Raw genomic sequence first — 13751 nt, 5'->3', positions numbered from 1 at the left:
GCTGAGGGGCATTATTTGTGTATCTGGCACTACGCGGGGGGGCATTTCTTGTAGTTGTGAGGCCACACCCACTTTCACAGGAACGCACGCGCATTGGGGGAGGGGGTAGCTCCTTCAGAGGTTTTATTTTCCGAAAGTAGCTCACACCCCAATTAAGGTTGGAGACCACTGATGTAATCCGATAATAAATTACCAAACAATTGTACAAGTAGACTGTTTATGAACTGCATTTCTTTGTAGCCAAAGAAGCATACAAATGCTGCTGGTGGTAATGACCATGATAAAAACAACTTGCTGTGCCTGCCTTAAAGCCTAAGCATTTAACTGTTACATCTATTGAGCAATGAGAATTTTTTGTTTCTCTCTTTAGTACCGGAAGCAGTTTGATGCCTCAGAAGAAGAACCCTGACAGCTTAGAACTTATCCGCAGCAAAGCTGGACGCGTCTTTGGCCGAGTATGTGAAGCAGCGCAATACCTCTTTTTGATCTTATAATAGAAATGTATAACCAGTATCTTAGAATTATGGGCCTAATGCAGTAAGGATTGCAAGTAGCAGAATTTGCAATCCTTGTGATCGCATTCTGGGGGCTGCCCAGCGCAGGGCAAGCCCATCCAGGATGCTAACCGCCCCCCACCCCGACGTTGACCAAGCAGAAATTGCGATCGCACCGCTATTTCTCTTACGTCCTAGAGGATGCTGGGGACTCCGTAAGGACCATGGGGAATAGACGAGCTCCGCAGGAGACATGGGCACTAAAAAAGAACTTTAGCTATGGGTGTGCACTGGCTCCTCCCTCTATGCCCCTCCTCCAGACCTCAGTTTGATACTGTGCCCAGAGGAGACTGAGTGCACTACAGGTAGCTCTCCTGAGTTTCTCTGAAAGTAAGAATTTTCTTAGGTTTTTTATTTTCAGGGAGCCCTGCTGGCAACAGGCTCCCTGCATCGTGGGACTGAGGAGAGAGAAGCAGACCTACTTAAATGCTAGGCCCTGCTTCTTAGGCTACTAGACACCATTAGCTCCAGAGGGAGTCGGAACGCAGGTCTCACCGTTCGTCCCGGAGCCGCGCCGCCGTCCTCCTCACAGAGCCGGAAGATAGAAGCCGGGTGAGTATAAGAAGATAGAAGACTTCAGAGGCGGCAGAAGACTTCAGATCTTCGCTGAGGTAACTCTGCGCACCATTGCTCCCACACACAACACACACGGCAGGCAATGATGGGAGGCGCCCTGGGCAGCAATTTTAAACCTCTAGGACTGGCCAGACGTTATATATAGGCTCTGAGGGCTGTATATAGAAAACCCCCGCCAGTTTTTAAAGAAATCGAGCGGGACCGAAGCCCGCCGCTGAGGGGGCGGAGCTAGATCCCTCAGCACTAACCAGCGCCATTTTCTCCACAGCACACCGCTGAGAAGCTGGCTCCCCGGACTCTCCCCTGCTGAACACGGTGACAGAGGGTTTTAAAGAAGGGGGGGAACAAAATTTGGCGCAGTTGTTGTTATATATATATAAAAAGCGCTCTATATATCTGGGAATTTTTTCCAGGGTCAGTGGCGCTGGGTGTGTGCGGGCATACTCTCTCTCTGTCTCTCCAAAGGGCCTTGTTGGGGAACTGTCTCCAGATTAGAGATTTCCCTGAGTGTGTGGGGTGTCGGTACGCGTGTGTCGGCATGTCTGAAGCGGAAGGCTCTTCTAGGGAGGAGGTGGAGCAAATGAGTGTGGTGTCTCCGTCGGCAACGCTGACACCTGATTGGTTGGATATGTGGAATGTTTTAAATGCAAATGTGAATTTATTACACAAAAGGCTGGACAAAGCGGAGTCCAGGGAATGTACAGGGACTCAAGCCCTGCCTTTCACTATGTCACAGGGACCGTCTGGGTCTCAAAAGCGCCCACTATCCCAAATAGTAGACACTGATACCGACACGGATTCTGATTCCAGTGTCAACTACGATGATGCGAAGTTGCAGCCAAGGTTGGCAAAAAGTATTCATTATATGATTATTGCAATAAAAGATGTGTTGCATATAACAGATGACCCCTCTGTACCTGACACGAGGGTCCACATGTTTAAAGAAAAGAAGCCTGAGGTTACTTTTCCCCCTTCACATGAGCTAAACGAGTTGTTTGAAAGGGCTTGGGAAACCCCAGACAAAAAACTGCAGATTCCCAAAAGGATTCTTATGGCGTATCCTTTCCCGGCTAAGGACAGGATACGGTGGGAATCCTCCCCAAGGGTGGACAAAGCGTTGACACGCTTATCCAAAAAGGTAGCGCTGCCATCTCAAGATACCGCAACCCTCAAGGATCCTGCTGATCGCAGGCAGGAGACTACCTTGAAGTCAATTTACACACATATTGGTACGTTACTCAGACCGGCAATAGCGTCGGCTTGGGTTTGTAGCGCTGTTGCAGCATGGACAGATACCTTATCTGCTGATATGGGTACGCTGGATAAGGAAACCATTTTATTGACCCTGGGTCATATTAAGGATGCGGTCCTATATATGAGAGATGCTCAGAGAGACGTTGGCCTACTGGGTTCCAGAGCCAACGCTATGGCAATTTCTGCTAGGGGAGCCCTATGGACCCGACAATTGACGGGTGATGACGACTCGAAGAGGCATATGGAGGTTTTGCCTTACAAGGGTGAGGAATTATTTGGGGAAGGTCTCACAGACCTGGATTCCACAGCTACTGCAGGTAAATCAACTTTTTTGCCTTATGTTTCCTCACAGCCTAAGAAAACGCCTCATCCTTTCGGTCGCATAAATCCAAGAGAGTACGGGGATCTTCCTTTTTTACCAGAGGTAAGGGCAGGGGGAAAAAAGCTGTCAACTACAGCTAGTTCCCAGGAGCAGAAGTCCTCCCCGGCTTCTACAAAATCCACCGCATGACGCTGGGGCTCCGCTGAGGGAGTCCGCCCCAGTGGGGGCACGTCTTCGACTTTTCAGCCACGTCAATCACAGGTGGATCCCTGGGCAATAGACATTGTTTCCCAGGGTTACAAGCTGGAATTCGAAGAGGTGCCTCCTCGCCGGTTTTTCAAATCGGCCCTACCGGCGTCTTCCCCAGAGAGGGAGATAGTTTTAAATGCAATTCAAAAATTGTGTCTTCAACAAGTGGTGGTCAAAGTTACCCTGCTTCAGCAGGGGATGGTCTATTACTCAACCCTGTTTGTGGTCCCGAAACCGGACGGTTCGGTCAGACCCATTCTGAATTTAAAATCCTTATACCTATACTTAAAAAGGTTCAAGTTCAAGATGGAATCGCTCAGAGCGGTCATCGCTAGCCTGGAGGGGGGGGGATTATATGGTGTCCCTGCACATAAAGGATGCTTACCTTCATGTCCCCATATATCCTCCTCATCAGGCGTTCCTGAGATTTGCTGTACAGGATTGTCATTACCAATTTCAGACGTTGCTGTTTGGGCTTTCCACGGCCCTGAGGGTTTTCACCAAGGTGATGGCGGAAATGATGGTGCTCCTGCGCAAGCAGGGAGTCACAATTATCCCGTACTTGGACGATCTCCTAATAAAAGCGAGATCAAGAGAGCAGTTGCTGAACAGTGTGTCACTCTCTCTGAGGGTGTTGCAGCAGCATGGCTGGATTCTCAATCTCCCAAAGTCACAGTTGGTTCCAACGACCCGTTTGCCTTTCTTAGGCATGATTCTGGATACAGAGCAGAAAAGGGTTTTTCTCCCGAGGTAAAAGACCCTGGAACTCCAGAAAATGCTCAGAGACCTGTTGAAGCCGAAAAGGGTGTCGGTGCATCAATGCACTCGAGTTCTGGGGAAGATGGTGGCGTCTTACGAGGCCATTCCATTCGGCAGGTTCCATGCGAGGACTTTTCAGTGGGAACTTCTGGACAAGTGGTCCGGGTCACATCTACATATTCATCAGATGATCAGCCTGTCCCCCAGGGCCAGGATATCTCTCCTGTGGTGGCTGCAGAGTACTCACCTTCTAGAGGGTCGCAGGTTCGGCATTCAGGACTGGGTTCTGGTAACCACGGACGCGAGCCTCCGAGGATGGGGAGCAGTCACACAGGGAAGAAACTTCCAAGGTCTGTGGTCAAGCCAGGAGGCTTGTATACACATCAACGTACTGGAATTAAGGGCCATATACAACGGCCTTCGTCAAGCAGAGAATGTGCTTCGCGACCTACTGGTTCTGATCCAGTCAGACAACATTACCGCAGTGGCTCATGTAAACCGCCAAGGCGGAACAAAGAGCAGAGTGGCAATGGCAGAAGCCACCAGGATTCTTCGCTGGGTGGAAAATCATGTAAGCGCTCTGACAGCAGTCTTCATTCCGGGAGTGGACAACCGGGAAGCAGACTTCCTCAGCAGACACGATCTACATCCAGGAGAGTGGGGACTTCATCAGGAAGTCTTTGCAGAGATTACAAGTCAGTGGGGACTGCCTCAAATAGACATGATGGCGTCACGCCTCAACAAGAAGCTTCCGAGGTATTGCGCCAGGTCAAAACCCTCAGGTGGTAGCAGTGGACGCCCTGGTGACACCGTGGGTGTTCCAGTCGGTCTATGTGTTCCCTCCTCTTCCTCTCATCTCAAAGATTTTGAGAATCATAAGACGAAGAGGAGTAAAGACAATTCTCATTGTTCCAGATTGGCCTCTAAGGGCCTGGTATCCGGATCTTCAGGAAATGCTCACGGAAGATCCGTGGCCTCTTCCTCTCAGAGAGGACCTGTTGCAACAGGGGCCCTGTCTATTCCAAGACTTACTGCGGCTGCGTTTGACGGCTTGGCGGTTGAACGCCGGATCCTAGCGGAAAAGGGCATTCCGGATGAGGTAATTCCTACTCTGATTAAGGCTAGGAAGGAGGTGACAGCAAAACATTATCACCGTATATGGAGGAAGTATATGTCTTGGTGTGAGTCCAAGAATGCTCCTCCGGAAGAATTCCATCTGGGCCGTTTTCTTCATTTCCTACAGATTGGAGTGAATTTGGGCCTAAAATTAGGCTCCATTAAAGTTCAGATTTCGGCCCTATCCATTTTCTTTCAGAAGGAATTGGCTTCTCTCCCAGAAGTCCAGACTTTTGTGAAGGGAGTGCTGCATATCCAGCCTTCTTTTGTGCCTCCAGTGGCACCATGGGACCTTAACGTGGTGTTGCGGTTCCTTAAGTCTCACTGGTTTGAGCCACTTCAAACGGTGGACTTAAAGTATCTCACTTGGAAGGTGGTCATGTTGTTGGCCTTGGCATCTGCAAGGCGAGTGTCTGAGTTAGCGGCTTTGTCTCACAAAAGCCCCTATCTGATTTTCCATGTGGATAGAGCTGAGTTGCGGACTCGTCCTCAATTTTTGCCTATGGTGGTTTCCTCTTTTCATATGAACCAACCTATTGTGGTGCCTGTGGCTACGCGGGACTTGGAGGATTCCGAGTCCCTTGATGTGGTCAGGGCATTGAAAATTTATGTAGCCAGAATGGCTCGGGTTAGGAAAACAGAGGCACTGTTTATCCTGTATGCAGCCAACAAGGTTGGCGCTCCTGCTTCTAAGCAGACTATTGCTCGCTGGATCTGTAACACGATTCAGCAGGCTCATTCTACGGCTGGATTGCCGTTACCAAATTCGGTAAAGGCCCATTCCACTATGAAGGTGGGCTCTTCTTGGGCGGCTGCCCGAGGCGTCTCGGCATTACAGCTTTGCGAGCGGCGACTTGGTCGGGTTCAAACACCTTTGCAAGATTTTACAAGTTTGATACCCTAGCTGATGAGGACCTCATGTTTGCTCAATCGGTGCTGCAGAGTCATCCACACTCTCCCGCCCATTTTGGAGCTTTGGTATAATCCCCATGGTCCTTACGGAGTCCCCAGCATCCTCTAGGACATAAGAGAAAATAAGATTTTAAACCTACCGGTAAATCTTTTTCTCCTAGTCCGTCGAGGATGCTGGGCACCCGTCCCAGTGCGGACAACATTCTGCAAGACTTGTATATAGTTATTGCTTGCATAAGGGTTATGTTACGGTTTTGATCGGTCTTTGACTGATGCTGTTGACTGGTTCGTATATTCCATGTTATACGGTGTGGATGGTGTGGGCTGGTATGAATCTTGCCCTTGGATTAACAAAATCCTTTCCTCGTACTGTCCATCTTTTCTGGGCACAGTTTCTCTAACTGAGGTCTGGAGGAGGGGCATAGAGGGAGGAGCCAGTGCACACCCATAGCTAAAGTTCTTTTTTAGTGCCCATGTCTCCTGCGGAGCCCGTCTATTCCCCATGGTCCTTACGGAGTCCCCAGCATCCTCTACGGACTAGGAGAAAAAGATTTACCGGTAGGTTTAAAATCTTATTTTCTGCTTGATCGCATAATTAGGGTTGCCTCCTGCTGGCACAGCTTGATGATCGCAGCGGCTGCTTGTGAATTCACGCAACTGCTGCGATCACGCCCATGCCCCCCATTTGGATGACACCTTTCTCCGCCTCACGAATGCTTCTGCCTGATTGACAGGCAGAGGCGTTTGCATTTTCTGCGGGCACCCACAGAAAATGCAGGGCCATGCGCAGGACGGGCCCTGTGCATGCGCCCGCATCCTTTTAGTAATTTTTGCGGTTGGATCAACTATTACGATCACCTGTTAGTTCCATAGGTGAACCTTTTTTGTTTTTATGTTTTGGGCAAAAAAATAAAAATAAAATCAAGTAATAATTCAGTGTAAAATTTTTGCTAAACTGAAATGTTATTTTCTCTATATAGTTAAGCTGGAATGTAATATATATATATATATATATGTGTGTGTGTATATATATATATATATATATATATATATATATATATATATATATATTTATATATATATATATATATTTATATATATATATATATATATATATATATATAACATAGAAATTCCCACTAAGTTTAATATGTCCTCAAATCACCGAAATTATTTCAAAACGTACAAAGTGTTTTCAAAACATTTGAAGTATTTGATACTTTGCCGCTCAAAGTATCAGGAAAGAACAACAGAAGTAAAATGAATGTACAAGTGCATATAACTGATGAACAAAAAAAGAAAGTTGAGAGTATTAGGACCTTTTGTCTAAACAATAACAACTAAATGAATGGGCACAACGAAAGGCATGAGAAATAAAAGCGCGTATGAACATTAATGAATACTGCACACATCTGTGTAAAAGGATGATTACTAATTGTACCCTAAATTCTGAATAATATTAAGTGCTATGTTTGAACACGAATAGTTATAGAAGACATGAGAAAGAGACACTTTACACAGTAACTAAAGCAGCATGCTGTAAGTGCAGGGATAATGATGAATTGTGTTTATTACAAATCACAGAAAAGCAGAATATATTTACTTTTTTCCCTTTCTGATTTTCCAAAACATCTTAATTAACCATTATACGGATGAAAGATCACATACCTAGGTTACAAATACTTCCTCAGGTGATGACTGTTGTGTCCCGTATCAGTGTTTGTCACTTGTTTAAGCTAAATCAGTGTACATGTTGACATTTTTGAAAGTAAACTCAAATGCAGTATAGTTTAACTATGACATTTAATCATATGGTGTAAACAGCACATATGCGCTGAACCCCACATAAACCAAACATTGCCTCTCGTTGGGCTAAAACAGTTATACATTTTTTTTTTAGGAGTTACCAGTCATTTATAACTTTCCCCAATAGATTCACAAATTACTTCATTTATATACTCTATTTTGTAAAGAGCAACATGTATATTGTTTGTGTGTGTACATCATATATTTTATCTATACTATTAATAAAATAATTTGTTTGTATGTATGTTTGCAAAAAAACTCAAAGTACTGAACTGATTTTGATGAGGTATTCACTGGAATGTTCCTTGAGAGTAATCTAGGCTATGAATCATCTCGCTATCATGTTAATTGGCTAGTTAGTAAATAAAATCATCTAAGCACTGAATTGTTTCTGTTGTCATGCCACAGTGCATGTAATAGCTGGGGACAGAGCCACACATGGGTAATGGGGAACTCCCTGTCATTTAGGAACATTTTTATCTTATTTAATTGCAGCAACACAGTGTGTAAAGGCACACTTCTGTGCGGGGGGCGCAAGTTAGTGTTGCAGAGTGCAGTGCGCTGAGGGAACTAATATCGTTTGGCCGTCGCATGTCCCTGACTGCAGTGCTGCTGACTTGGGCAGATGATACCCATCTTGTGGCTTGTGGATGGCTGGTCATGGTCCTGATAGGCTCCGCCACCTGCCTGCACTGCAGTCAGTGACATGAAGGTGACAGCCAAACGGTATTAGTTTCCTCAGCACACTGCACCCCATGACACTGGCTGGCACCCTCTCCCACCCATACTGGCTGGCGTCTTTGCACACTGTGTTGCTGCACTTGAATAAAATAAACATTTTCCTACATGTCGGAGGGAGGTTGATCATACTCCTAACTGATGACCATGGTTTACAATGAGGTATTTACAGACTGAATTAATTGGTAAACAATGAGACTATAACAAGACAGACGAGTAAACTAAAAAAAGTGAAAGAGAAAAATGTATAATTGAATAAAATTAATAATCACTCTACAACGACGGGTAGGCACTGCTAGTGTTATTCACTATGGGTAGCTTTCTCTGGTGCCCTCCTAGAGGGTAGATGCCCACAAATATAGATTCCAAAATACTAGCGGCACTCAAAGGCTTAGAAGACGTGAAAAAAAAAAACTTTTACAGGGTGTATTTATTAGGATTTTTCATGTTTTCTAAGCCTCTGAGTGCCACCAGTATTTTAATATTTTGTATTATTTTTATTATATATTATGTGGAGATGCATTAAGCATCCCGGCGGTCGGGATGTCGGCGATCGTGTGACCGACGCTGGAATCCCGACACCACTTAGGAGACCGGTACCAGAACACCGACAGCCGACATCCCGAAGGTGATTACCTGGGTTAGGGCCCTGAGGGGGGAAGGTTAGGGTTAAGCTCTAGGGGATGGCTAGTCATAGCCACCACCCTCCATTGATTAGCCCTAACCGACACCCCCGGAGGGTTACCCATTGCCGCCACCCCAGTAGGGTTAGGGTACGGGAGGGTAGAAATACTTGCCCCATCCGTAGTCTGTATCTTCATTGTCGGTCATGTGACTGCTGGCTTCCCAAGTACCAGTATTCTATAACAAAACCTTTTTGTGTATGTGTGTATTGCTATGCCTCTGTCACCTGCTGTGGGAGTTATGACAGCCTCCTCATTTATTATACAGATATTTCAGTGTATGCAGCAGCTTTATTTTAGATAGATGCATTTAATTTTTCTTGAAACTCCATTTAAAATGAAATAAGCATGTTGCAGTAATACGTATTTCATTTTGCAGTGCTCTGGTTTTTTTATGACATTGAAAGGTCTTCCTAGCACGTACAACAAGGACCTACAGGTACGTATTATCTGCTGCATGCTCATCTGATTATCACTGGTTGAATGCAGTCTTCTGTAGACAAAGGCTGGGAACTGGGGGATCATTTGTAACCAAGACCCATATGCAACATAACTGGCGCTAATGGTGTCTTTCTGCTTACTTAAAGTCTGACTGCATGAGACAAATTTCTTCACGTTCCCTCACTCACTGTTTTATGATGTTTTCCTTTGAGAAGCTGGGCAATGGAACATTAATATGAACATATTTGTTATTTCTCTAACGTCCTAGTGGATGCTGGGAACTCCGTAAGGACCATGGGGAATAGCGGGCTCCGAAGGAGGCTGGGCACTCTAGAAAGATCTTAGACTACCTGGTGTGCACTGGCTCCTCCCACTATGACCCTCCTCCAAGCCTCAGTTAGATTTCGTGCCCGGCCGAGGTTGGATGCACACTAGGGGCTCTCCTGAGCTCTTAGAAAGTTATAGTCTTAGAATTTGTTATTTTCAGTGAGAACCTGCTGGCAACAGGCTCACTGCAGCGAGGGACTAAGGGGAGAAGAAGCGAACTCGCCTGCTTGCAGCCGGAATGGGCTTCTTAGGCTACTGGACACCATTAGCTCCAGAGGGATCGACCGCAGGCCCAGCCTTGATGTTCGGTCCCGGAGCCGCGCCGCCGTCCCCCTTACAGAGCCAGAAGCAAGAAGATGGTCCGGAAAATCGGCGGCATGAAGACTCTGTCTTCACCAAGGTAGCGCACAGCACTGCAGCTGTGCGCCATTGCTCCTCTCACACACTTCACACTCCGGTCACTGAGGGTGCAGGGCGCTGGGGGGGGCGCCCTGAGGCAGCAATAAAAACACCTTGGCTGGCTAAAATACCTCAATATATGGCCCCAGGGGCTATATATGAGGTAAATACCCCTGCCAGAATTCCATAAAAAACGGGAGAATAGGCCGCGAAAAAGGGGCGGAGCCTATCTCCTCAGCACACTGGCGCCATTTTTCCCTCACAGCTCGGCTGGAGGGAAGCTCCCTGGCTCTTCCCTGCAATTCTACAGTACAGTAAGAGGGAAAAGAGAGGGGGGGCATTAAAATTGGCACTGTATACAGTATATTATATAAAAGCTATTAGGGACATAACTCAGTTAGTCCCTGTATATATATAGCGCTCTGGTGTGTGCTGGCATACTCTTACTCTGTCCCCCCAAAGGGCTTTTGTGGGTCCTGTCCTCGTTTAGAGCATTCCCTGTGTGTCTGCGGTGTGTCGGTACGGCTGTGTCGACATGTTGAATGAGGAGGCTTATATGGTGACAGAACAGAGGCCGATATATGTGATGTCGCCCCCTGTGGGGCCGACACCAGAGTGGATGGATAAGTGAAAGTTATTAACCGACAGTGTCAACTCCTTACATAAAAGGGTGGATGACGTAACAGCTGTGGGACAGCCGGCTTCGCAGCCCGCGCCTGCCCAGGCGTCTCAAAGGCCATCAGGGGCTCAAAAACGCCCGCTCTCTCAGATGGCAGACACAGATGTCGACACGGAGTCTGACTCCAGTGTCGACAAGGTGGAGACATATACACAATCCACTAGGAACATCCGTGACGTGATCTCGGCAATAAAAAATGTGTTATACATTTCTGACTTTAACCCAAGCACCTCTAAAAATGGGTTTTAGGTTTGGGGAGAAAAAACAGGCAGTGTTTTGTTCCCCCATCAGATGAATAAATGAAGTGTGTGAAAGCGTGGGTTCCCCCGTTAAGAAACTGGTAATTTATAAAAAGTTACTGATGGCGTACCCTTTCCCGCCAGGTGGATAAGTTACGCTGGGAGATATCCCCTAGGGTGGATAAGGCGCTCACACGTTTGTCAAAAAAGGTGGCACTGCCGTCTTAGGATACGGCCACTTTAATAGGTACCTGTTGATAAAAAACAGGAGGCTATCCTGAAGTCTGTATTTACACACTCAGGTACTAGACTGAGACCTGCAGATAGTGCTGCTGCAGCGTGGTCGGTGACCCTGTCAAACAGGGATACTAGTTGGAAAACATAAAAACATATTAAAGACGTCGTCTTATATATGGGGGATGCACAGAGGGATATTTTGCCGGCTGGCATCCAAAATAAATGTAATGTCCATTCTGTCAGGAGGGTATTAGAGACCTGTCACTGGACAGGTGATGCTGACTTAAAAAGCGCATAGAGAGCCTTATAAGGGTGAGGAATTATTTGGGGATGGTCTCTGGGACCTCGTATCCACAGCAACTGCTGGGAAGAAATAATTTTACCTCAGGTTTCCTCACAGACAAAGGTACAGTCCTTTCGGCTTCAGAAAAGCAAGCGGGTCAAATGGCGCTTCCTTTCTGTACAGAGACAAGGGTAGAGGGAAAAAAGCTGCACCAGTCAGCCTGTTCCCAGAATCAAGATTCTTCCCCCACCTCCTGTGAGGCCACACCATGACGCGGGTGCTCCACAGGTGTAGCCAGGTACGGTGGGGGGCCGTCTCAAAAATTTCAGCAATTAGTGGGCTCGCTCACAGGTGGATCCCTGTTTCTTTCAAGTAGTATTTCAGGGGTACAAGCTGGAATTCGAGATGTCTCCCCCCAGCCGTTTCCTAAAATATGCCTTGCTGACAACTCCCTCAGGCAGGGAGGCTGTGCTAGAGGCAATTAATAAGCGGTATTCCCAGCAGGTAATACTCAAGGTGCCCCTACTTCAACAAGGACGGGGTTACTATTCCACACGGGTTGGGGTACCGAAACCGCATGGTTCGGTGTGACCCATTTTATATTTAAAATCCTTGAACACAAAAATTCAAGTTCAAGATGGAATCGCTCAGGGCGGTTATTCCAAGCCTGGACGAGGGGGATTACATGGTATCCTGGGACATCAAGGATGCTTACCTGCATGTCCCCATTTACCATCCTCGCCAGGAGTACCTCAGATTTGTGGTACAGGATTAGCATTACCAAGTCCAGACACTGCCGTTTGGACTGTACATGGCACCGAGGGTGTTTTATCAAGGTAATGGCCGAAATGTTGATACTCCTTCAAAAAAAGGGAGTTGTAATTATCCCGTACTTGGACAATCTCGTTATAAGGGCGAGGTCCAAGGAGCAGTTGGTAGTCGGGGTAGCACTATTTTGGAAAGTGCTACAACAGCATGGTTGGATTCTAAACAGTCCAAAGTCACAGCTGGTTCCTATGACACGTCTACTGTTCCTGGGGATGGTTCTGGACATAAACCAGAAATAGTGTTTCTCCCGGAGGAGAAAGCCAAGGAGTTGTCATCTCTAGTCAGAGACCTCCTGAAGCCAAAATAGGTAGCGGTGCATCATTGCACGCGAGTCCTGGGAAAAATGGTAGCTTCCTACGAAGCAATCCCATTAGGCAGGTTCCATACAAGAACTTTTCAGAGGGACCTGTTGGACAAGTGGTCCGGATCGCATCTTCCAATGCATAGGCTGACAACCCTGTCTCCAAGGACCAGGGTATCTCTACTGTGGTGGCTGCAGAGTGCCCATCTTCAAGAGAGCCGCAGGTTCGGCATACAGGACTAGGTCCTAGTGACCATGGATTCCAGCCTTTGAGGCTGGGAGGCAGTCACACAGGGAAGAAATTTCCAGGGACTTTGGTCAAGTCAGGTTATTTCCCTACACATAAATATTCTGGACCTGAGGGCCATTTACAATGCCCTGAGGCCGGCAAGGCCTCTGCTTCAAAACCAGCCGGTACTGATCCAATCAGACAACATCACGGCAGTCGCCCATGTAAACCAACAGGGCGGCACAAGAAGCAGGATGGCGATGGCAGAAGCCACAAGGATTCTCCGATAGGCGGAAAATCATGTGTTAGCACTGTCACCAGTGTTCATTCCCGGAGTGGACAACTGGGAAGCAGATCTTCTCAACAGACACGACCTCCACCCGGGAGAATGGGGACTTCCTCCAGAAGTCTTCCAATAGGATTGTACACCATTGGGAAAGGCCACAGGTGGACATGATGGCGTCCCGCCTCAACAAAAAGCTATAAAAGATATTGCACCGGGTCAAGGGACCCTCAGGCGATAGCTATGGACGCTCTGGTAACACCGTGGGTGTACCAGTCGGTTTATGTGTTCTCCCCTCTGCCTCTCATACCAAAAGTACTGAGAATAATAAGAAGGCGAGGAGTAAGAACGATACTCGTGGATGGCCAAGAAGAGCTTGGTACCCAGAACTTCAAGAATTTATATCAGAGGACCCATGGCCTCTGCCACTCGGACAGGACCTGCGGCAGCAGGGGCCCTGTCTGTTCCAAGACTTACCGCGGCTGCGTTTGTCGGCATGGCGGTTGAACGCCGGATCCTGAAGGAAAAGGGCATTC

General features: G+C 47.2%; 1 protein-coding gene across 3 annotated transcripts in view; it reads left to right on the top strand.

Annotated features, from left to right (window-relative positions):
- The window catches only part of ASL (argininosuccinate lyase), a 201269-nt gene that overhangs the window by 171583 nt on the left and 15935 nt on the right, over nt 1–13751 (top strand). For all 3 annotated transcript variants that reach the window (XM_063953842.1, XM_063953841.1, XM_063953840.1), the window contains 2 exons: nt 371–455; nt 9349–9408. In XM_063953842.1, coding sequence (XP_063809912.1) covers nt 371–455; nt 9349–9408 — 145 coding nt within the window. The remainder of the gene's footprint in view (nt 1–370; nt 456–9348; nt 9409–13751) is intronic.

The sequence above is a fragment of the Pseudophryne corroboree genome, chromosome 2, assembly GCF_028390025.1.
Source record: "Pseudophryne corroboree isolate aPseCor3 chromosome 2, aPseCor3.hap2, whole genome shotgun sequence".
In the NCBI taxonomy this organism is placed as follows: Eukaryota; Metazoa; Chordata; class Amphibia; order Anura; family Myobatrachidae; genus Pseudophryne; species Pseudophryne corroboree.
This window is presented reverse-complemented; position numbering and strand designations above follow the sequence as displayed.